This window comes from Hyaena hyaena, unplaced genomic scaffold (assembly GCF_003009895.1).
Source record: "Hyaena hyaena isolate Hyena2069 unplaced genomic scaffold, ASM300989v1 scaffold_29, whole genome shotgun sequence".
Lineage (NCBI taxonomy): Eukaryota > Metazoa > Chordata > Mammalia > Carnivora > Hyaenidae > Hyaena > Hyaena hyaena.
In genome coordinates, this window is record NW_024080661.1 from 3,068,380 (window position 1) to 3,092,069 (window position 23,690).

General features: G+C 48.5%; 1 protein-coding gene and 1 non-coding gene across 2 annotated transcripts in view; both read left to right on the plus strand.

Annotated features, from left to right (window-relative positions):
* Nucleotides 1–1,433: 1,433 nt before the first annotated feature.
* Nucleotides 1,434–23,690, plus strand: part of CALCOCO2 (calcium binding and coiled-coil domain 2) — a 28,298-nt gene continuing 6,041 nt past the window's right edge. The window contains exons 1-12 of the mRNA XM_039227797.1: nucleotides 1,434–1,513; nucleotides 10,030–10,219; nucleotides 15,333–15,435; nucleotides 15,587–15,720; nucleotides 17,089–17,214; nucleotides 19,745–19,833; nucleotides 20,149–20,218; nucleotides 21,032–21,154; nucleotides 21,452–21,538; nucleotides 22,806–22,961; nucleotides 23,263–23,342; nucleotides 23,502–23,601. Of these exons, the coding sequence (XP_039083728.1) occupies nucleotides 10,040–10,219; nucleotides 15,333–15,435; nucleotides 15,587–15,720; nucleotides 17,089–17,214; nucleotides 19,745–19,833; nucleotides 20,149–20,218; nucleotides 21,032–21,154; nucleotides 21,452–21,538; nucleotides 22,806–22,961; nucleotides 23,263–23,342; nucleotides 23,502–23,601 (1,248 nt within the window). The 5' untranslated portion in view covers nucleotides 1,434–1,513; nucleotides 10,030–10,039. The remainder of the gene's footprint in view (nucleotides 1,514–10,029; nucleotides 10,220–15,332; nucleotides 15,436–15,586; nucleotides 15,721–17,088; nucleotides 17,215–19,744; nucleotides 19,834–20,148; nucleotides 20,219–21,031; nucleotides 21,155–21,451; nucleotides 21,539–22,805; nucleotides 22,962–23,262; nucleotides 23,343–23,501; nucleotides 23,602–23,690) is intronic.
* Nucleotides 15,782–15,854, plus strand: TRNAK-CUU. The gene has a single exon. It is a non-coding gene; the product is annotated as a tRNA-Lys (tRNA).

Genomic DNA, 23,690 nt, shown 5'->3' on the forward strand with positions numbered 1-23,690 from the left:
CAAAAGTTGATTAGGGGAGGGTATGGGTCATGATATAATAGCTTAGGATGGGTAGACACAGCCAAGCAAGGATTTTCAGGCCAAGGACTCTTAGAGTCTGTCATTATGTGATGCTTTCTATAGAATAGTCGGTGTTTCTTTTAGGCAGTTCGTAAAATGCACAATGGATTCATTCGCATTTTTAACTTCCACACAAGAGTGTCATGAAATAGTTGTGTTAATATAGACATTAAGGTGTGGAGGGGTAGGAGATGTCAGTTCTCAGGGCTTTTGAAAAAGTTACTGAGTAAAATTAAGGGAAATATACCCAGGATACCAAGGGCACTTATCCCTGCAGACAGAGTTTAAAATGGAAAAGCATAATTTTGGTAACTCAGAAGGGGATTTGAACTTTCAAAAGAAGCCTCAGTCTCTGCTTTACTCATTATTTCCCACCACGCATTCATCTCAGGTGAATGCCACCAGTCTTGAGAGAAGACAGGATAAGGAAGGCTCATTCCCCTACCTGAAATGTAAAGCGGCTTCAGGGGCATAGATTCCCCCGTTAGACTGCATGGAACAGTTTCTTTCCAGATTTAGACGGATGCAAGTCCTTAGAGAAGAGACACTTCTCAATTTAAGTGTCCATAGAAAAGTATGTGCAGTTAAATTGAAAAATTCAAGAAATGATTATTCTGACACTTGTTAAACCCATAAAAGAGACTTTATCCAGGACTATTGCCACAGGGACTTGACAATAGAGGAGACAGATTGTGTGCTCGATTCCAAATACCATAAGGACAAGTGCATGAAAAATTACTAAAAAGAGACATCAAGGGGGTGGGAGGGAATTCCAGCTGAAGTGCCCTAACAGGATTCTTGCTGAGATAGGACTTTGATCAGCTATCAAGGGTGAAGAATTCCCTCTAAGTTGACTTTGCAGGATTCTGAGTTAATTCTTACAGCAATTAGTAAGAACTACCTTGACAGAGTTAACACTAAAAAACAATTTCATTATAGAAAGGGAATGATGAAACACAGAAACTGGGGCACATAGAGGGCTTACTGGATCTCCTTTATTTAGGGGCGGGCGGGAGGCACGATTAAATGCCAAAGGAGGTCTCATCTATAAGACCCTTAGTCAAGTAAGTGCTATGTGCAGGTAGGAGAAAAATGTACATGACCTCTCGATGGCCCTGTCTCGTTCAGGACTGAAAGAAATAAAGTTTTGGTGTTTTTTCTTTTAAAGGGTGAGTAAACGATTCATTCTAGGGGAAGAAATAGGCTCCTTGGGGTGAGAATGCTGTTTGGGGTGGGCGAAAACCACGTACTGCCGCGGAGCGCTCCTGAGGGCCCATCACCTGAGCACTACAAGTCCCAATAAGCACTGCGGCGAGGGCGGAGCTTGGTAGCCGTTGTGACGTAGTGGGCGGGATCAGACGGGATCTGCTCCCCCCCGCCCTAGTTTTTTAGCCCCGCCCCTATCCCTTGCCCTGCCCTGTTGCTGTTGTGCCGACGCCGGCTGCTACCCCCGGTGAGTCCCTGGAGTGAAAGAGGGTAATTAGGGGCCATTGAGCCTTCGGGTTCCCCAAATTCAGACTTCCACTCCTGAGAAGGCTCCTTGGGCGAGAGGTGGGGCTAGTTTCGGTTTTCACCACCTTCCATCTTTTCTAGGGTGACAGTAAGTGCGAGTGGCGTCATGGAGCCCCTGGACCCCCTTTCCGCGGCTTTGGAGAGTTGAGGGGCAGTTTTCTCCCGAGGAGGGCAGAGCTTCAGAGCTTGGGGTCGGGTGGCAGGCTCCTTGAGCAGAAGGGACCCCTCTGACGGCGAGTCAGAGTCGCGACGTCACCGCGTCCTCCCCCCCCCCCCCCCCCCCCCCCCCAGTGGGTTGAGGTCTCGGTAGTTCCTTAATCCCGATCCTGGACGACATCAGCATCGCTCTTTGCTTCGAGGCTCAGGCGAGGCTCTGCCCAGTCACTCTAGGCAACTTACTTTCTCTTTGGGCCTCAGTTTCCCTGTCTCTGAGTAGGCTTGATCCCTAAAGCCCCTTTCCTTCCGATGAGGGGCCTTCTGTAATTCGAGATATTCTAGGCAGCCGAGGAGAAAGAGTGTAGTGACCTGCTTTTTAACAGTCCGTCTCCCGTAGCCCCTCCTCACCGCTGCCAGCACCCCAATTTAGGGGGGTTGCTGATGTTCCCCCATTATGATTTCAGCCCCTCCCGGGCATGTTAGCTTCTCTCGATCACTTGGATTCTTTGTTCCTGATGCAAGCCGACAAGTGGCCTTTGCTGGAGCCGAGTAGAATAACAGAGATGCCGTGTATTATAACTTACTTCCCCCCTTGCAAAAACCATTTAAAACAGACTCTGAACTCAGTAGATCTTGTAGGTTATATAGAGTACGTGACTAGGAACTAATCCAGGTGACTCAGTTTCCCAGATAGTTTCAAAGGGCCTCTACCTGAAACTCTACCCTTTAGCAGGTATGACAGCTGCAGAGTGCAAGGACCCCGGGAAAGGCGATGAGAGTTACCCAGCACTGACAAGCTGTATTATCTTTCAAGTCAGCCGGTCCATCCAAGACTCTTTAAAAACTGTGCTTCTTGATATAATCGCACGGTTCCTTCTTTCCTTAGATGAAAAGAGAGGCAGTTAAGATGACCTCTTTCACTTTCTTTTTCTTTCATTTAGGATCATCCCGATAGCTGGAAGGTTTCTTAAGAGATTTTCTAGCCTGACTCAAGCGTCTTTTCTGATGAGGGTACTGAGGCCTAAAAGGAGGTAGTGTGACTTGGCCAAGATCTCAGAGTTTGTTAGACAGAGCTAAGACAGGATCCCAGGCCCCTCCCTGCCAAGCCTCATTCTCTTTCCACCACACTTGAAACACTGTTGCCGCCCATGTTGCTTTAGGGGGTAGTGCAATCCCCCCTTTCGAGGAAAAAGTGTACCATCTCGCTAAGTTAGAGGTGTAGGACACGGCTTTCTTTGAGCCTTTCAAACCATTTTTTCTAGTTGCCTGCGTCTCTCCCAGAACTCCCAGAACTATTTTTCTTTCCTTCCCTGGTACTGCTGCTGGCCTGTGGGTGTGGGGTGTGGCTGAGGGCCTGCTTAGCCGGGTGGCCAATCCCAACTAGTTGTTAATGAGGAATATTAAATGCCTCCTGGAGGTACACACATTTTCTAAGGTACTCTTGAAAGATTTTAAGTAAAGAACTTGAGGGGCGCCTGGGTGGCTCAGTCGGTTAAGCGTCCGACTTTGGCTTAGGTCATGATCTCACGGTTCGTGGGTTCAAGCCCCGCTTCGGGCTCAGTGCTGACAGCTAGCTCAGAGCCTGGAGCCTCTCTTCAGATTCCGTGTCTCCCTTTCTCTCTGACCCTCCCCCGCTTGCGCTGTCTGTCTGTCTCTCTCTGAAAAGTAAATTAAAAAAAAAAAAACATTAAAAAAAAATAAAAACTTGGGGCGCCTGGGTGGCTTAGGCGGTTAAGGGTCCGACTTTCGCTTAGGTCATGATCTCGCGGTTCGTGGGTTCGGGCCCGGCATCGGGCTCTGTGCTGACTGCCAGCTGGGAGCCTGGAGCCTATTTCAGAGTCTGTGTCTCCCTCTCTCTCTGACCTTCCCCTGCTCACGCTGTCTCTCTCTCTCTCTCCTAGAAATAAAAATATTGAAAAAAAAATAAGAACTTGAACAAGGGGCGCCTGGGTGGCTCAGCCGGTTAAGCATCTGCCTCTTTTTTTTTAAATTTTTTATTTATTTTTGAGAGAGAGAAATAGAGACAGCGTGAGCAGGGGAGGGTCAGAGAGAGAGGGAGACACAGAATCCGAAGCAGGCTCCAGTCTCTGAGCTAGCTGTCTGCACAGAGCCTGATGCAGGGCTCGAACCCACGAACCGTGAGATCATGACCTGAGCCAAAGGTGCATGCTTAACCAACTGAGCCACCCAGGCGCCCCAAGGGTCTGCCTCTTGATCTCAGCTCAGGTCTTGATGCTCAAGCCCTGAATAGGGTTCTGTGCTGCTGGCCCAGAGCCTGCTTCGGATTCTGTCTCTCCTTTCTGCCCCTCCCCTGCTGGTGCTCTTTCTCTTTCTCTCAAAATAAATAAACTTAAAAGAACTAGAACGAACTTGGAAATTTTGTTTTGTTTTTTTAATATTCTTTTTTTTTTAATTTTTAAAGTTTATTTATTTTGAGAGAGAGAGAAAGTGCAAGTGGGGAGGGGGTAGAGAGAGACAGAGAGACAGAATCTGAAGCCGGATCTGTGCTGTCAGTGCAGAGCCTGACGCGGGGCTCAAACTCAGGAACCGTGACATCACGTCCTGAGCCGAAATCAGGAGTCAGATGCTTAACCGTCAGAGCCACTCACGGCGCCCCTGAACTTGGACGTGTTGGATTACAACAAATGGCTCCATAATGTGAAGACCAGTGACTGTGTCACACGTTACCTTTGCTCATGGCCATCCTCACACCCACAGCAGCCACTGTCCCTGTTCTCTAAGGGTGGCTTTGAGTAAGCATCTCTTCTGGGGCCTGGGAGGAGCAGGATTCAAATCAGTTCATCCGTTTCGCTAATTGCTGCTAGTTTCGAAAGTTACACAAGCAGGATGAGGGGATTGGATGAAATGTGGTTTGGGTTTTTTCGCTTATCTCTGTTTTTACTGTTCCCAAATGAAGAATTCGTTTGCATTTCTCTCTTGGCTGTGGAAACATTTGGTTTCCTTCTGGGCACGAATCCAGAGAAACTACAGATACTCTCCATTTCTCTAAACGCGTGCCCACTGGCATAAAAGGCTGATGTAAAAATGTTGGGCGTACTCTACGCCAGAACTTTAGTTGTTGTTTAATACAATTAGTTCTTCTTCCTGGTTTGGCAGACACAGGGAGAACCTTTAGAAAAATTGGTGAGTTGATTTGGTTGAGTATTTGCATCCTTAGAATCGGAACCAGGAAGATTTGCAGTATTTTTAGATTTTTTTTTCTGCTAAAAAGCATATCCATCTACTTTATAGATCACTCAGAGCAGAGGTAGAATTAGCTGTTCCTTTTCAGGAGAACCTAAGAGAAGCTACACTCTCGTGGAACAGCCCTGGGAGTAGTATATTAGGCTTGAAAAGCTCATTAGGTGAAAATGTCAGGTTCTCTTAGAAGCTGGAAGCCAGTTCGGGGGACTCATTTTCAAATACGTTGCCTATTATTGCCTACATTCTCCGGGAACCCTGATCCTTTTGGAAACTGAGCTGAAAATCAGAGTCCAAGTAAAATGCCTCTGATGGTTTGTTGAATCTCTTCATTGTTTTCCCGTAATCGACGGTTCGCTTTTATTTTTATTTATTTATTTATTTATTTATTATTTTTTTAATGTTTATTTTTGAGAGAGAGAGAGCAGGGGAGAGGCAGAGAGAGGGAAACACAGAATCTGAAGCAGGCTCCAGGCTCTGAGCTGTCAACACAGAGCCCAACATGGGACTCAAACCCAGAAACTGCAAGATCATGACGTGAGCCAAAGTCAGACACTCAACCGACTGAGCCACCCAGGTGCCCGACAGTTTGCTTTTAGACATCCCTACCTGTTTGCCTTGGTCGCTCCTCATGTGGCTAATCTTTGGCGTGAGGGTAGGAAGAAGGAATTAGGTAAAATACCAGCCCATGATTTCTAGGGGGCCTAATTTATTATCCCACTGCTCTTTCGTGACTCAATAGCTTTCCAGGCTTCTACCTTTTTTTGTTGCTTATTTATTTATTTAGAGAGAGCGAGCTGGAGAGGGGCAGAGAAAGAAAGAGAGGAAGAATTCCCAAGCAGGCTCCTTACCGTCAGTCCAGAGCCCAGTGCTGGTCTCGAACTCACAAACCACAAGATCATGACCTGAGCCAAAATCCAGAGTTGGACGCTTAACCAACTGAGCCACCCAGGCTCCCCCAGGCTTCTACATTTAACTCTTGCTCTTTTTCTGTTTCTTCTCCTTCCCTCCATGGAGATGGTCAGAATTAGAAATGATGGCAGACAGGTTCAGGGGCGGGGGGGGAGCAGTTGGTTAAAGAAGGGGAAGTTGGGGGCACCTGAGTGGCCCAGTCGGTTGAGCATCCGACTTCAGCTCAGGTCATGATCTCACAGTTCATGAGTCTGAGCCCCGCATCAGCCTCTGTGCTGACAGCTCAGAGCCTGGAGGCTGTTTGGGATCCTCTCTCTTTCCCTCTCTACCCCTTCTCCACTTGCACTCTGTCTCTCTCTCTCTCAGAAATAAATAAACATTAAAACAATTTTTTTAATAAATAAAAAAGGGGAAGTTGATGCTTAAATCATTCTAACTTTTCCTTCCGTATCCTCCCTGCCCCTTCTACAAGCAGTCATTTCTGGACTACTTTGTCAGAAAGGTAATTTCCCCAGCCATTATCAGAGCCCATTTCTCCCAGGGAACTTAATCACTGGGAGGGAGGGTAGGGCTTAAGGATCACTGACCTTGGAGCCCCTGGATGGCTCAGTCGGTTGAGCATCCAAGTGTTGGTTTCTGCTCAGGTCATGATCTCGTGGTTCGTGGGTTTGAGCCCCGCATCAGGCTCTGCACGGACAATGCAGAGCCTGCTTGAGATTCTCTCTCTTTCCTTCTTTCTGCTCCTCCCCTCCTCGCGCTGTGTCTCTTTCTCTCTCAAAATAAACTTTAAAAAAAGAGGATCACTGACCTTAAAAATTAGTGGTAGATACCTTCCCCCCGGGAAAAAGTAAATGAGCCACCTCCTTACTGACCCAGTTCAGATTGGCATGGTTATGCTCCAGATTCACCCATGGCCGTTTCTGTCCTCACCTTTGACCTCAACAGACCCATTGCCGTTCTCCACTCTGCCTGCCTCCTCGCCCCCTTCCTCAGTCTTGGCACAGGAGAGTTTCCTGTTCTTCCAGAACAGCCGAGCTCCAGATGCGTGGAGAGCCACTAGATGCCCTCTGAGTCAGCCCGGGAAGGGTGATGAGATCTCTGAAATGGGAAACTTCATGGGGTCTTACATTTTTGATAAGCGAGGAACCAAGACTGTTGATGATTAGATGTTCAGATGCACGTAAAGAGATAGTTTCCACCAGCTAGCCACTCAAGCCTCAGAACGTGAGTGGGTGCATATATGTGTGTGCGTGCGCGTGCACGTGACCTGTCCTCTCCTCAGTGTTCTGTTCATGAGCTCATAGATTGATGGTTTTTCGAGTAAGGAAAGAGCCCGTACGAAGCCCTCACACCCTCAGCTGTTCTTGCCTTTCACATCCATTTGCAAAACAGCTTGCCGGAGCTCGAGCGAGCGTAGAAGGTGGGTAACGGAGTGTGAATTTTATGGGTCCCTAAGGAAATCAAATCTGTGCCTTTTGTTTTTTTGGCGCCGGGCCACCTGAACCAGCTATGCCAGCCGAACCGGCCATACCAAGAATTGACACAGCCCTTGGAGATAATCATCTCTTCGCCCCGGTTTAGAAAAGGGAAAGCTGAGAAACCCTCTCCAAGGGTATCCAACCAATTAAGAGCGGGGCCTGAAAAAGAATTCGCCCCATTGTCATTGACACCCGTCATCTGCCTACAGTGTGCCTTCCTTTGATTTTTTGATGAATCCCATGCATTTCATGCATTCAGTGAATCCCTGATCAGCAGTTCCCATGGCCTAGGCGTTATGCTTTGTGTATAGGGGCGATCGTGTTATGAAGCAAGTAGAAGAGGGAGTAGGGCACTCAGGGTAATTAAGAGACAGGCCCCGAAGCCACTCTTACCTGAATGTCCTTTATGACCCACAGATCACAGATTAGGTCGTTGTACAAGCTCAGGTAAATGCTGCTCCAGGCTGGGGACAGAGGGAATATGCTGACCTCAGCGGGACGCGAGACCCCCTAGGGAAGAGTAGGAGCCGGCACGTGGAGAACGTTCTCCATGGCCACCCACCCACAGCACTCTAGAGGTCACCCAGGCAGCAGCTTATCACAAGGAACCAGTTCTGACCAAGACAGGGACGTGACCTCCCCCTTCCTCAGAAAAACTGATCTGAGGTTTGAGGTTGTGGATGTGGCTAAACTGTGTCACCAACCAGAAAGCCAGTACATTTCTTTAGTTCCTTAGCTCAGTCCCAAGACGAGGCAGTGCAGTGCCACCAGAGTCCTCTTTCCTTCTCTGTGACAGATTGCCTATGGGGAGGGTTGAAAGAAGAGATCTGGTTGCTCAGAGTCCGAAACAAAAGCAGGAAATAAATAGGGTCAGGCAGGGCTAGAAGAGCTGTGGGGTTTTTGGGTTATTGTACTTCTTTTTAAAAATTGAGTGTATATGGGGGCGCCTGGGTGGCTCAGGCAGTTGAGCATCCAGCTTCGGCTCAGGTCATGATCTCACGGTTTGTAAGTTCGAACCCCGCGTCGGGCTCTGTGTTGATGGCTCAGCCTGGAGCCTGCTTCAGATTCTATGTCTCTCTCTCTCTCTTTCTGCCCCTCCCCTGGTCACACTCTGTCTCTCTCTCTCTCTCAAAAAAACATTTAATAAATAAGAATAAAAATTGAAAGTATACAATCTTCCAGCATGTTCCAGCAGCCAAATTTGTAAGATATTGTGTAGTGTTCACGTGGATTCAGCTCTCCTTTGTCGGCTGTGTGCAGCTGAATATTGTTTCCGTTGCCCAGTGACTCTGGGTTGAGGGTCATGGCCTCACTAAATGTTAGACGGGGGGGGGGGGGGGGGTACATTTAGAAGAAAAAAGAGGCAGGAAGTATCAGGTCTCAACAATTCAAAAGACTTTGTTTCTTTTATATATTGTTTTTACTTCCCAAATACTTTCTTATCCTTGATTGGGTTTTTATCTGTACTGTGACCTGCAAAGATGAAATACAGGTTTTATCCCCAATTTTATGTATAGGGATCCAACTTGCTTGCTGTCGTGCAAACATGGGTGGCATTTCTGTTTTGTTGCCATTTCACTTACCTGGAGTTTTCTTACCCCCCAAACCCACTTGTCAAAATGTTCATCTTGCTTGAGGACTCATCCAGAACTCTACTCACTCCTCAAAGCCTTTCTTTTTTTTCCTAACCGTTTGTATCTCTTTTGGTTTTTGTTTTTGATTTTGTCTTATTTTTGTTTTAAGATAATTTTGGGTGACTTTTTCTTTCAAGTTTATTTATTTTGAGAGAGAGAGAGAGAGAGAGAGAGAGAGAGAGTGTGTGTGTGTGTGTGTGTGTGTGTGTGTGTGTGTGCATGTGCGCGGGGGAGGGGCAGAGACGGAGAGAATCCCAAGCGGGCTCCACACTGTCAGCACAGAGCCTGATGCAGCGCTCGATCTCACGAACTGTGAGATAGTGACCTGAGCCGATCACAATCAAGAGTCAGATGTTTAACCAATTGAGCCACCCAGGCACCCCTGCCTCTCTCTCTTTTTTTTAAGTTTATTTATCTCCCTCTTTCGAACCCATGTGCAAACTGGGCATAGAGCCCAGCTGATGAAGTGAATTGCTCAAGCTCGTGCATTGAATAGGCGGCGAGGCTGGAATTTGAACTTCACTCTGGTTTTAGAACCCATGCTTGTCCCCTTGCCCGTCATATAACCTCCTGCTCTCAGCCCCGTCTCTCTTGCCGCACCCCTGCCCAGCTCCAGGCCGACTGAATACATACAAAGACACGATAATTATAGGATAAGTGAAAATGAACAGAGAAGCTGCCATCTTGAGAAATTGACATTCAGGAAGTCACGGGACTTGTTGAGATGAAAAATCTAAACTAGGTCTTATTCCCAGCTCAGGTTGTTTTCCTTCAGACTGCCTTACTTATTTAAGGCATTTAGAAGCAGAATGAGCTAGCTGTGAGCAGAGCATAAAGGTATGTGAGGGTGACGGTGCTTGTGGTGGAGATCAAAGACAGTCATAGAAAATTCTTGTAGCCCAGGAAGCTCTGAACACACAATGGCTCAAAGTAAAACAGAAAGCAAGTTGTATGACCTCAGTCCTTATCAGGCTTTTCCTTTTCCTGACTTGCCTCGAATGGAATGTTCCCAGACATCCCTCACACATTTGAGACAACCCTTTCTGAGCCTCCTTCTATCCCATGTCTCATAACAGGGTGCCCACCATGGAAGAAACGGTAGAGGATCCTCCCACATCCGCCATCTTGCTGGACCACTGTCATTTCTCTCAGGTCATCTTTAATAGCGTGGAGAAGTTCTACGTGCCCGGAGGGGACGTCACATGCTATTATACACTCACCCAGCAGTTCATTCCCCGCCGAAAGGACTGGATTGGCATCTTTAGAGTAAGTGGTGCATGTCGTGCCAAGTGACCAGAAACTAGAGGTGAATCTTCGCTACCCAAGTGCATGACTGTCTGTATATTTAGGCATTTTGCATTTTGTGTCTCCGCCAATTTTCAAATCCTAAAGGGAACTCCCTGGTACTTCCTATTCACACACCGACGTGTCCTGTGGGACCCATGTTTTCATTTCAGCCACAAGCCAAAATTAGACATACAGCAACTCATACAGCCCCCAGGTTTTATTAGGCTTTCAAAAGCCAAATGTAAATGTTTTATTGATTTATTTTTAAATGTTGATTTTTGAGAGAGCGAGCTGGGGAGGAGCGGGGCTGGGGGTGGGGTGGGGTGGGGACAGAGAAGGATCCCAAGTAGGCTCTGTGCTGACAGCAGAGAGCCCAGTGCAGGGCTTAAAGTCACGAACCGTGAGATCATGACCTGAGCCGAAGTCGGACGCTTAACTGACTGAGCCACCCAGGCACCCCCAGATGGAAATGTTTTAAAAGTATCCTATTTCGAAATGTTCATCTGTGAGTTGCCTGGGATGAACAGCCCCTTCCATAACTTCTGTGACCTTAAATATGGCTTCCCTACCAGTAGAGTGTTTTAATTTGTTTTCATGTGAGTATTACCGATCTGAAAAGGATGTTGAGAAGTTACCCAGTTTGACATCCTGCATCCAGGAATGTTCCCGAATAAATACGTCTTGCTTCTTTATAGAGATTTCCAGGGATAGACAATTTCTGAGGTCCCTCGGGGACATCTTCTAGTGTCTAATTACCCTGCTGGTTCAAGTGCAGAAATAGTACGTCTTTATTATAGTCAACTTGCTCCCTGCCTCCCGCTCTCCTCACCCCCATCCGGATCTCTCTCTGTCTCTCACATCTCTCTCTCTCTCTCTCTCTCTCTCTCTCTCACACACACACACACACACACACACACACAAACATAATGACAGATCTTCCTATTATATCCAGAGACAAGAGATAAAGGTCAGATTTTATGTAATTTACACTGCCGAGTTCCAACAGCAGTGACCTTTGTTTTGACACCTCAGTATGTCATGTGCTAGTTTGCCAGGGTTCATCCTGAAATCAGACATCATTCTTGACAGCACTGTGAAGGAGCTGGGGCTTACTCACACCCCTCACTGAGCTACTTCTCTTTAATTGTTTGGAATCCCAAGCTGACTGGTGGAGACATGGAAGGTGGTGTTTAGAGGCAGAGATAGTGGACAACCAGGGAAACTTGGACAAGTATCATGACCTTCCTGGGACTGAAGGATATTGAATCCCTAGACTAAAGGATGCCCTGGGGCGCCCGGATGGCTCAGTCGGTTGAGCGTCCAACTTTGACTTTAGCTCAGGTCTCACGGTTTGTGAGTTTGAACCCCGAGTCGGGCTCCACACTGAAGGTGCAGGGCCTGCTTGGGATTCTCTCTCTCTCTCTCTCTCTCTCTCTCTCTCCCCTTCCTATTCTCCCTCTTTCTCTGCCCCTCCCTTTTGCTCTCTCTCGCTCTCAAAATAAATAAACTTCAAAAATAAATAAAGGATGTTCAGAAAACTGACACATCCGAGTGTTTCCTGTTTTGGAAGAAGATAGTAGTAGGTATTTTTCTGCCCTGTATGCAACAGGGCTGTCCAGTAGAACTTTCTACAAGGGAGCTGTACCTTCAGCTATACGTTCACTGTCCAGGAAGGACAGTGGCCTTTAACCACATGTGGCTATGGAGCACTGACGATGTGGCCAGTGAAGTAATTAAGATCTGATTAATTTAAATGGCCTCCTGTGGCTGGTGGCTCATACAGGACAGTGCAGACGTGGGTAATAGAAAAAATCAACCTTTGAGGCGCCTGGGTGGCTTAGTCGGTTAAGCGTCCAACTTTCGCTTGGGTCATGATCTCGTGGTTCGTGGGTTCGAGCCCCGTGTCGGGCTCTGTGCTGACTGCCAGCTCAGAGCCTGGAGCCTGTTTCTGAGTCTGTGTCTCCCTCTCTCTCTGACCTTCCCCTGCTTATGCTGTCTCTCTCTCTCCTAGAAATAAATAAAAATATAAAAAAAAAAAATCAACCTTTGAAATATAGCCTGTAACTTTTTTTTTTTTCTTTTTGGCAACACGGTCACATTTCTGTCTTGCTTAGACTGATTGTATTTTCCAAGCACTTAGCAACTTCCAGCAGGGACTTAACCATAAACCAAATGAAAATCTGAGGCTTTTTTTTTTTTAATGTTTATTTTTGAGAGACAGTGAGATAGAGCGTGAGCAGGGGAGGGCCAGAGAGAGAGGGAGACACAGAATCCGAAGCAGGCTCCAGGCTCTGAGCTAGCAGTCAGCACAGAGCCTGACGCCGGGCTTGAACTCCCAAACCGCGAGATGACCTGAGCCAAAGTCGGACGTTTAACCAACTGAGCCACCCGGGTGCCCCTATGCTTTTTAAAAACAAATGTTTAAAGGCATTTTTTAAATGCATCTGTATTTGGAGTGCTTCATGCATTTCAGAGGTGTTGCCATGACTCAATGAAGCAAACATGGTGACTCAAACAATGGCCTCTAATATTCATCGTTCATAAAGCTGCTGATTTGAAAAGCTACCCAGAAGCCTGAAAGAAAGTTTTATTACTATTATTATTATTATTGGGGGGCTCAAGTGAGTGAGGGCAGAGAGCCAGAATCCCATGAGGGACAGAGAGAGAAGTGGAGCTCACCCAATGTGAGACTCAAACTCCCGAACTGTGAGATCATGGGGTGAGCAGCATGGTCTTTTGGAAGTAACCCCCACGCCACAGGTGGGGCTCAGACTCCTAACCCCGAGATCAAGAGTCGAGCTGCTCCACCAACTGAGCTGTCGTGGGGCATAGCGTCCACCGTATTCCTCAGCTCCTTGCCAGCCCCGACACTGGTGCTTCCTGGCACCAAGCGGGCTCCTGCAAGCCGTTTTTGAGTGTGTGATCCCCTTCTTCGTTGTCTCAATATAGCAAAAGCTGCCCTCACCGATGAGAGCCTCAAGCAGGTGGGAGGTGGCTTTCCTACCTTCGGTGCATGGTCCTGCGCTCCAGGCTCTCCTTTGCCTGGGCACTCACACGTCCCCAAGGTCCCTGAGAGGGGACATGTCAGAGAAGCGCGCCCGGACTAGCGCCACTCGGGTCAGGGAGCCCTGGCCTGCAATCGCAGGTGGCCAGAGCCGTTTCCCGGCTCGCAGTAACTCTTCGGCCTTCTCAGGTGATATTTTGGTCACAGGGCATTAAGAAGCTCCAGGATGTGGGTGAAGACACCATAGAACCCCCACTTCCTGTACCACCACCGGCCACGTGGGCTCAGGGATGCTCACAGCGATAGGGTGTGTTCTAATGAGTCCTTGAAACATGCCCCGTAGGTCCCGATGAGCGTTCCGTGTAGCCTTTCCAGCCCCGCGCCGATTCCTTCATCTAGAAAAGTGGAATTTTATTTTTAGCTCCTCTTCTTCCCACTGGGCTCAGGCAGGGTCAGCAAACATCAGTAAACGTAATTTTGCTGCTCATTTGCTGAGTGCTCCCCCCTTGAAGACACAATGGCTCCCTTTCTTAATCTCCGGCGTGCCCTTACCTTCCAGATACGACATGAGCCGTCTTTTACACATTCTTCACATTCACTGAGAGTAGTTTCCACTTAGCTGGCTTCCTGCTCTGAGGCATATTTCACAGGGTCCTTATTTCCTGACTCACTCACTGCATCTAATACCTGGAAGGGGCCTTTATTATGACCAGATTGTTGTTAGTACCTTTAGCACCAAAAAGCCTGCATTAAGCATGTGTTAAGAAAAACACAGAAGACAGAACATTCCATAGACTGGACTCCGTTTTCTGGGGCCTCATGCTCTCAGAACCCTCTTACCCCTCCATCCCCCAAATGCACGTTATTCAAAAAGTGCATTTTCTTTTTTTTTCATGTTTTATTTATTTCTGAGAGAGAGAGACAGCATGAGCAGGGGAAGGTCAGAGAGAGAGGGAGACACAGAATCTGGAGAGAGGCTCCAGGCTCTGAGCTAGCTGTCAGCACAGAGCCCGACGTGGGGCTTGAACCCATGAATTGTGAGATCATGACCTGAGCCGAAGTCGGATGCTCAACCGATCGAGCCACCCAGGTGCCCCTCAAAAAGTGCATTTTAAAGATGTGCTGGCCTAACCAGGTCAGTGTGGGTGGGTGATGAGACGGGACTGGACATGCGAGGACTGACCAGTGGAGAAAGCAGAGTGGAAGGGCTTGCTTTTTTTTTTTTTTTAAAAATATTTATTTATTTTTGAGAGAGGGAGAGACGGAGAGAGAGACACAGAATCCGAAGCAGGCTCCAGGCTCTGAGCTGTCAGCACAGAGCCCAACGTGGGGCTCGAACTCACAGACCACAAGATCATAACCTGAGCGGAAGTCAGACGCCTAACCGACTGAGCCGCCCAGGCGCCCCGGGGGCTTTCTGATCAAAGAGGTTCTTCTAAGAACTGTCGTAAGAAGATAGCGGGATCAAGCGTCAGAACCCTGATTTTCCCCAGTCACTCACCGTTCCCTGTCTGATTTGGTGATAATAATTTTTGAGACTTTTGTCCTGTGTGTGGCATGGCCCGTTTCCATTTCCCTCCGAGACTAGTATTCTGGACCGTGCAGGCGTGTATGCCGGTTTCCAGTGGTATCAGACCTCGTACCATGGACAGCTGTCATAAGTCAAAAAGCAAGATCTGGGGGGCCCTGGGTGGCTCAGTCAGTGAAGCGTCCGACTTCGGCTAAGGTCGTGATCTCACGATTCGTGAGTTCGAACCCCACGTCAGACTCTGGGCTGACAGCTCGGAGCCTGGAGCCTGCTTTGGATTCTGTGTCTCCCTCTGTCTCTGCCCCTCCCCTGCTCACGCTCTCTTTCTCTCTCTCCCTCTCTCTCTCCCTCTCTGTCTCAAAAATAAACTTTAAAACAACTTAAAAATAATAAAAAAGATCTGATCCAACAGTGGGTAGATCTTACTATAATGAACTCACCCGATTGTACTTTCAACATAAACAGATCAAAAGTAAGTGTATTTTGAGAAGACATAGCACAAATCAGGACTCTCCCCTGAGCACTTTGAGATGCTGAATGGGAGCCTTTTGTCATCGCAGGTGGGATGGAAGACGACCCGCGAGTATTACACCTTCATGTGGGTTACTTTGCCTGTTGACCTAAACAGCGAGTCAGCCAAACAGCAGGAAGTCCAGTTCAAAGGTAAGAAAACTACTGCACCAAAGGTGTTGAAGATGGCAGCCAAGACCAATTCGCTTGGGCTGAAGTTCTAAAAGGGCAGGCAGAAGACTTCCAGATACTCAGCTTTCTTAATAGACTGTATTTTGGATTAAAAATCGTGTTGTGTTTTTAGCTTATTACCTGCCCAAGGATGACGAGTATTACCAGTTCTGCTATGTGGATCAGGATGGTGTGGTCCGGGGAGCCAGTATCCCTTTCCAGTTCCGTCCCGAAAATGAGGAGGACATCCTGGTGGTTACCACTCAGGTCTGTAAGCCTCTCATCTCAAACCCTTTCTGTCATTTAAGGAGGAGTAACTTCACAGGGTGCCTGGCTGGCTCAGCTGGGAGAGCATGTGACTCTTGATCTCAGGGTCATGAGTTCAAGCCCCATGTTGGGCATGGAACCTACTTTAAGTTAAAACAGACAAACAAAAAAGGGCTCGAACTCAGGAGTGTGAGATCATGACCTGAGCTGAAGCCAGAAGCTCAACTGACTGAGCCACCCAGGCGCCCCTCCAATTACTTAATTTTATCATCCCATCTTACCACCACAGTAAATGTATCCACTCCTTTGACGAGGGACACACCAAATATTCTTTGTATTTCTCAGTTCTGACCCAGAGCCTGTCACACATGAGTATTAGATTCGTTTACTCACCCAGTATTTCATAGGATGCCCTCTTTCTGTCCAGCCTTACGGGAGGCAGTGAAGAATCGATTAAATCCCTCACTGTCCTGGACCTCTAAGAGCTCAGTCCAATAGGAGAGACAAACAGTACCGAGCATTGGCAGGAAGAATCCACATTCTTCTGTCATTCCTTCTCTTAACTTTTTTTAAGTAAAAATATATTTTTGGGCTGATAAATCTTTTCAAACGTCTATATAATGATTCGCTTCTCATTAAGAAATAAACTCTCGAAACATATTTCACTTGTTTTCTTACTGAAATCTTGACCACCTTCCAACCCCACGTATCTTGATTAAAATCCTAACATTTCTTGAGCCGTTTCTTAGCCAAGTACCTTATGGTCCACGTACCTGTCCTAATAGGTCTAGTCCAGGATTTTAATAATTATTGGGAGACTTCTCTAATTCTTGTGTTCATCTCCATTTCTCTTAATCTGATGATGTGACATTGGATGAGCTGGAAGATACTCCGGCGGAAAGATGGTCAAAGATGTCTTCACCCGTAGGGTCAGGGGAAAATAAACACAAACCAATACTGAGATGGCGTCTTTTGTTGATACGCCTCTTGGTCAAAACTGGATTCTTCGTACCCTGTATCCTGTCCCAGCCTTGTAGACAGAGTCACACATGCTGTTAATGGGTCTTGACATCCATTTGTATAATCTCCCTTTCTCTGGGCTTCCTGACTGGGTCCCCCAGTCCATGCTGGGTCACTGCCTCGCCCCCTCACACACTCCCAAGGAGCCCACCAAGGGGAGCTCAGCCTGTCATCTGTGCCGAGTGGCCGTGGAGAGCAGTGACGGCCGTGGGCAGGGGGTGCAGAGACAAAGCTGGGGATGCAGTCGGAATCAACCCCCCACCCCAGAAAGATGAGCCACTTTTTAACTTTTTATGGCCTTGATTTTGTTCGTCTGAAAATGTGAATGTCTGGAATGCTCTTCCGTAGGGCGAGGTGGAAGAAGTCGAGCAGCGCAATAAGGAGCTTTGCAAAGAAAACCAGGAGCTGAAGGACAGCTGCGACGGCCTCCAGAAGCGGAACTCAGACATGCAGGCTGAGCTCCACAAGACGCAGGTACGGCCGCTGGCCGCACACGAACCAACCGACCAAACAAACAAAACAAATAGGAACGTGGAGTGCAGAGGTCGGAAGCGGGTGGTATCTCTTCTCTGGCACCACTTTCTCTTTGGCCTGTGGTCTTCCTCCCTGATGCTCCTATTTGTGAATAGACACCGTGTTACAGTTTGCTGTGGATTACGTTAGTTAAACTCTGGAGTAGGTAGTGCCATCACCCCGAGTTTACAGATGCGTAACCTGAGGCTTGAAGGGTAAGTAAGCTCTTATACAGCTAATCCGTGATGGTGGAGCCAGGGGTCACACGTGGGCAGCGTTACCTCTTCCTGGTTCGTGTGTATCACAGAAAACAGTTTCTCTGCCCGGCTAGATGCAGGCATCAAGGGAGAAGAGAGTATGGAGGCAGGGTTGGAAGTTATCCCAAGCCCTTGCTGCTCCTCTTTCAAAACATCCTTCAAATCTACAGGTGGTAAATGAGAGTTGAGAAGGCGAGGAGCTAGAGAGGAGAGTCCTCTCTAAAGACCATAAACTAAACACCCCAAGGTCATACCTTAGGACTTTCCAGAACACACACACAAACCTTGGCAGTCACCGTCTGTAGAGCCTTTGATTTACAGAAGGGGAACCCGAGGCCCAGCGGAGAGAGGAAGAGGTCAACTTAGCAATCACACTGGGTCAGGACCCACTACCCTTGACCTCCCAGACCGACTGTTCTTTATGCTCTGCTGTCACACACGGCCTGTAGTGGCCTCAACCGTGGGCTGGGATAGAAGTGTGGATGACAAGTCCAGGATACAGATCTGGCCCATCAAGGGCAGTGAGACAACACAGGTGGCATAGGTGTGTAATTCACAATCTGTCGAGAATCAGTGTCTGGCCAGGAGCTCACTGCTAGGTTCTAGCCAAGGACTCCGAAGGTCTGGGTTCTCTGGTTAGCTCTCCTACCTACTCACTACCGACTGTAATGATAACACAAGCCAGTATTTACTCGTACCTACTGGGTACCACTGTAATTAAGCATATCACTTCACTTAATCCTTTAAATGGCCCAGCAGCTCAGGGGCCTGTGAGTGGATCAGTCAGTTAAGCATCCAGCTCTTGATTTCGGCTCAGAACATGATCTCACAATTCCGTGAGATTGAGCCCCACATCGGGCTCTACGCTGTTAGGAGAGTCTCTCCCTGGGATTCCCCCTCTGCCGCTCTTTCTCTGCCCCTCCCCCACTTGCGTGTACCCCCACGCACTCAAAATAAATAAAACATTTTTTTTTTTTAATGGGGGTGCGTGAGTGGCTCAGTCGATTAAGCATCGGACTTCGGCTCAAGTCATGATCTCACGGTTCTTGGGTTTGGGCCCCGTATCAGGCTCTGTGCTAATGGCTCAGGGCCCGGAACCTGCTTAAGATTCTGTGTCTCTCTCTGTCTCTGACCCTCCTCTGCTCATGCCGTCTCTCTCAGAAATAAATAAAACATTTTAAAAAATTCTTAATCAAAAATAAATAATAAACATAAAAATAATTATTTTTAAAAGACTGTAAATTTGTAAGACTTGGAGCTAAAAGCAGTGAGTTAAAAAAATTAATTAAAAAGGTAAATAAAAGCAGCGAATTATTATTGATGCCCTGGTTTGGTGTCAGTGCAGAAGGAAGTTGGGAAAGAAAAGAACAAATGTCTAGAACCAGTATGGTGGCCGCCAGCCACATGTGACTGTTGAACACTTGAGGCGCGGCGTGTTGTGAGCTGCTGTCCGCACAGAGTATATGGCGGACTTTGAAGACTTCGTACGAAAAAAATGAAAATATTTCCTTTTTATTTATCTATTGAAACAATATTTTAGACTACTGGGTTAAACGTGCTCTTAATAAAATGAATTGTATCTGTTTCTTTTTACTTTTTTAAATGTGGCTACTCGACTTTAATTACATGTGCAACATTCATGAATTTATTGGGCAGCACCTTTCAAAGAGAAAAGCCACTTTATTTCCTCTGCTGCTCTGTGTACAGTGCACTATAGTACTAGGCACTCCCTGAATATTTGTGTAATGAATTAACGGACAAATACAAGCTCCAGTGGAAGAGAAGTTAAGGTGAATACGTTTTGTGGAAAGAACAGATGGAGAACATTTTATTTTTATTTTTTATAAAATTTTTTTTTAATGTTTGTTTATTTGGAGACACAGAGAAATAGAGCATGAGCAAGGAGGGGCAGAGAGAGAGAGGGAGACACAGAAGCCGAGGCAGGCTCCAGGCTCTGAGCTATCAGCACAGAGCCCGACGTGGGGCTCGAACCCATAGGCTGAGAGATCATTTCCTGAGCTGAAGTCAGACGTTTACCCGACTGAGCCCCTGAGGCGCCCCTGAGAACACTTTAATACGAAAATCCCCTTACTTGGACATTGCACTCACTGTTGTGTCACGACATGTAATAAGCAACTGACGTGTAATAAGTCTTCCGTAAATATTTGTTGGATGCCTGAGATACTAAACATCGTCTTAGAAATGGCTGGTACCTTTGACGTTCCAATCTGCAGGAGGAGCTAGAAATTCTAAAGAGCACCACTCAGAAGCTGGAACAGAAAGTGAAGGCGCAGAAGGAGAGCTGGGAGACGGAGCTGCTGCGGTAAGTGTGTTCTCGGTCGGGAGGAGCTGTGAGTTGTAGGCACCCTTGGCATGCCTCCGATTAGTTCTCCAGAATTCCCTAGAAAACAGTCTTGCTATTAGGACAGTGACAGGAGTGATTCCAGGCTAGAGAATCAGGATCCGACTGGTAAGGAGACATAACCTGAATTCAAGTATTAATGTGAAGCGTTGAATGCATGCGGTGAGGTCAGGAAGCCGAAACAGGACTGAAGAGGAGTGGATTTTAAACTGACTCCGCGGCCTTGAATCATTGAAGGCCTGGGGGATCTGACCCGCGTGTTTTTCACCTCCGCAGACTGAAAGAACAAAACCAGAAGATGTCCTCAGAAAACGAGAAGATGGGAGTCAGAGTGGAGGAGCTCCAGGTAGGTGATGCCGGACCTTTTGCCGCAGTGCGTTGTCCTGGCCTCGCCACCACGCCTGCCTGGTGGCCCAGAGAGAGAGAGCTACGCTGCACTGTAGTGAGTGCCCAAAGTGTGCCTTTCAAAGCATCAGGCCAGGGGCGTCTGGGTGGCTCAGTCGGTTAAGCAGATGACTTCGGCTCAGGTTATGATCTCGCAGTTCCTGGGTTCAAGCCCTGCTTCAGGCTCTGTGCTAATGGCTCAGAGCCCGGAACCTGCTTCAGGTGCTCTGTCTCCCTCTCTCGCTGCTCCCCTGCTCATGCTCTGTCTCTGTCTTTCAAAAATAAATAAATGCATTTTTTTAAAAAAGTAAAACGTCAGACTAAAGTTTCAGGGGGTTTTCTGGTGGTGACCGCCACCAACACCGTTACTTTTGTAACCCCAGTCCGCCGGGAACTGAGTAACTTGTTCAGCTCATATTTATCGTGAGCTCTTAAGATGGAGGACCGTCCGCTCTACCAGTGGCTTCCAAACTTTTTTCTTTCAGCTACAAAATCCCTTCAAGCCAAGTCTTTCTCAAAAGCCTAGAACGTAAACCAGAAAGCAGCTGGGTCACTCTTGTTTTCAGGGAGCTGTGCCTTCAAGAGTGGTTGCTTGAATTTCCCTCACTCCAATCTTGGCTCCGGAGGGTGTGAGGGAGAGCTGAGGAGAAGACATTGCAGGGCTCTCGGACAGCTGGGAGCCGCTGCGGAACACACACTCCCGCCCCTTTGTGTTAGGCTTCTGCTCCCTTGTCCTTCTTTCATACCTTGGTCATCGTCACTCATTTTGCTCCAGGCCCAGCTGTCAACGCAAGAGAAGGAAATGGCGAAGCTCATTCAGGGAGATCAAGAGAAGACAGAGCAGCTGGAGCGACTGACGGAGGAGAAGGGCCAGCTTCTTCTCACCTTAACTCAGCAGGTAGAGTCAGGGATGAGAAAGGACCATTTCTAGGCCCTTGTGGGAACGTGGGTGTCATGGGTGTCGTTCTTTCTTTACTCTGCCATATACCCGGCTCTCACTGGCTCCGGGAAAGCCTCGGAGGAAGGCACCTGAAATGAGGGACCTCATGGCCGTTCTCAGAAGCCGGCAAGGGAAGGCTTCCCCCCCCCCCCACGTGTCCGCATCCTGCCCGCTCATCAGCTCAGCGGGCCCTTCCCCAGTGCGTGCAGGCCTGTGTCCCCCCCGCCGGCGGTACTGACATCTGTTTCCGTGCAGAGGGAGCACCAGAAGAAGCTGGAGCAGACAATAGAGGAGATGAAGCAGGAAGAAACCAGCGCCCTGAAGAGACAGCAAGCATTAAAGGCAAGTCTGTCTTTGGATGGCTTTGTGGGGGGGAGCTGGGCTGGGGGGGGGGGGGAGCGCCTACAGGAAGGAAGGGACAGGGTCCCTTTTCAGGTGGTGGAAAGGATAAAAGAGCCACCGATGAGCATAGCGTTTTCCTGCGGCCCAGAAAGGACAGAGACTTTGTCATGTGCGAAACGTCTCGGAGAGGTGGCCGTTTCCGCGGCGTGGTGAACGGCAGGCTGGTATCGAAAGGGAAACTTCATGACGGGTTGTCCTAAATGCAGCACTGGACTGGGTTTCCACCCAGAGTTACCCCTACGCCCTCCTTAAAGGGTTCTTTTGGGGGCAGACAAATTAACGGTGATAGAGCTGAGCTCTACAGTTGGAGAATATCACAGCCGTCGAAACAGATTTTGTTGTGATTAAATAACATGAGCAGTTAGAGTTCTAAGTTATTCTGAGCTGCAGTAACAGAGTGGTGAAAGCCTAATCGACTGATCGTTTCCTGTAGTAGAATAAAATGTTGGAAAAGAGGCCTCAGGGTGACGACAGGTACCAAGAAGCCCCATTTTCTGAATCGATCGAAGGGTATGAGAAACCCTGATGTCCGGAGGGTATGCAGCTGTCGGGTTTATAAATCATACCACTCAGGCGTCACGCATTCACTCAGTCATCGCTCAGTCAACTACGGAGTCCCAGTGTACATGAGATACACGGTAGTTTAGCATGATGAAGAGGAAAACAGTTCTCTGACCTCCGTTCCCGAGCCAAATCGGCCGCCCAGAGAAATAGTTTATTTGGCCGCGCTGGTGTGTTTCAAAAATTGAATCAGTGACCAACAACTCAATCTTGGGAGTATGTCCCACTTTGAAAAAACAAAACAAAACAAAAAAGTGTACTTCTAGCTTCTTGAAAACGTCGAGGCTCCGGCAGCACCAAGCCCGTGTCCCCTGCGCAGCAGCGAAGCCGGGGCTGGGTGACTGCCGCGCCCTTCACTGGGCCGCGTGTTCTCCGCTCGGCTCCGGTCCTTGCTGCTCCCTTGCCATCAGCTCCCTCCACCCGGCCGCTGCTGGCACGGAGGACTTTGTGGCCTCTTCTGTAGCAAAGGGATTGCTGTGTTAAATAACCCGCAGCCATTCAAGGGTTTGGACGTCCTTGTGGCTGGGGAAGGGGGGAGGTTCCCCCGGTTTTCACTAAACGTTTTCCGAGACCCAGGGGCTCCGTTCCTTATTCCTCCCCGATCCCAAGGAAGCCTAACTCTGAGGACGTGTATCTTGTGCTTCAGGAGCCTAGGAACAAGAAATCAGTGGAGGAGCAGTTAGTGCAAGAGGTGGAGCGCCTCCAGGCAAAGGTAGAGACCGGCAAAGCCTGTTTCTTAGAGAAGTACAAAGAGTGTCAACGGCTCCACAAGCAGATCAGGCAACTCAGGGCTGCCGCACTGGTAGGTGACAGAGATCAGGGGCCCAGGCAGCAAGGGGCGTGAAGGTTTGTGGTCCTTAGACCAAGCCCAGAGGATTGTCCACCCTCGTTAAGGAGAAACGTGTCTCCAAAACAAAACGACAACAACAAAATCCTCTTTCTGCTACAAAGGGGAGGCTTGGCGTATGCGGCCAGACACAGTCAGGGGGCGTCCTGGAAATCTGGGTCCCAATCTGACCCCAGGTCTCAGGGAAGGTTTTTGTGACCACGGCGCAGGTTTCTGTGCAGACTCAGATAGTCCTTTCTTATTTCTGCCTTTTGAGGAAGTGAAGCAGGACCAGAAAGGCCAGCAAGAGGCACTGGGGCCGGGGAGCCGGGAGCCAGCAGTGAGCGCTGTCGTCGGGTAGTCCCCCTCACGCTGCCACTTCAGGGCCGGCTAGAGGCACACAGCAGTCTGGGCACCAGCGTTCAAATAAAAAATCTTGGAAAAGAAAAAAAAACAACTAGTAGGATTAGCTGAAGTGTTTCCGTGAGGCATGTGCACGTGTACGTGTGTGGGTAGGAGACGGGAGGTGCTGACGCAAGCCTGCGAGTCTGGGGGTGTGAGCACGGCATGTCGGCCCATCACACCCGGAAGCCCCGGACCGCCGCCTGGGCTCCCGGTGGCCACATGGATGCCTTCAGGGTTCCTTCGTCCTCTGTGTTACTTGAGTCCAGAGGCCTGTCCTTCCTGGGGGGGGGGGGGGGGGGG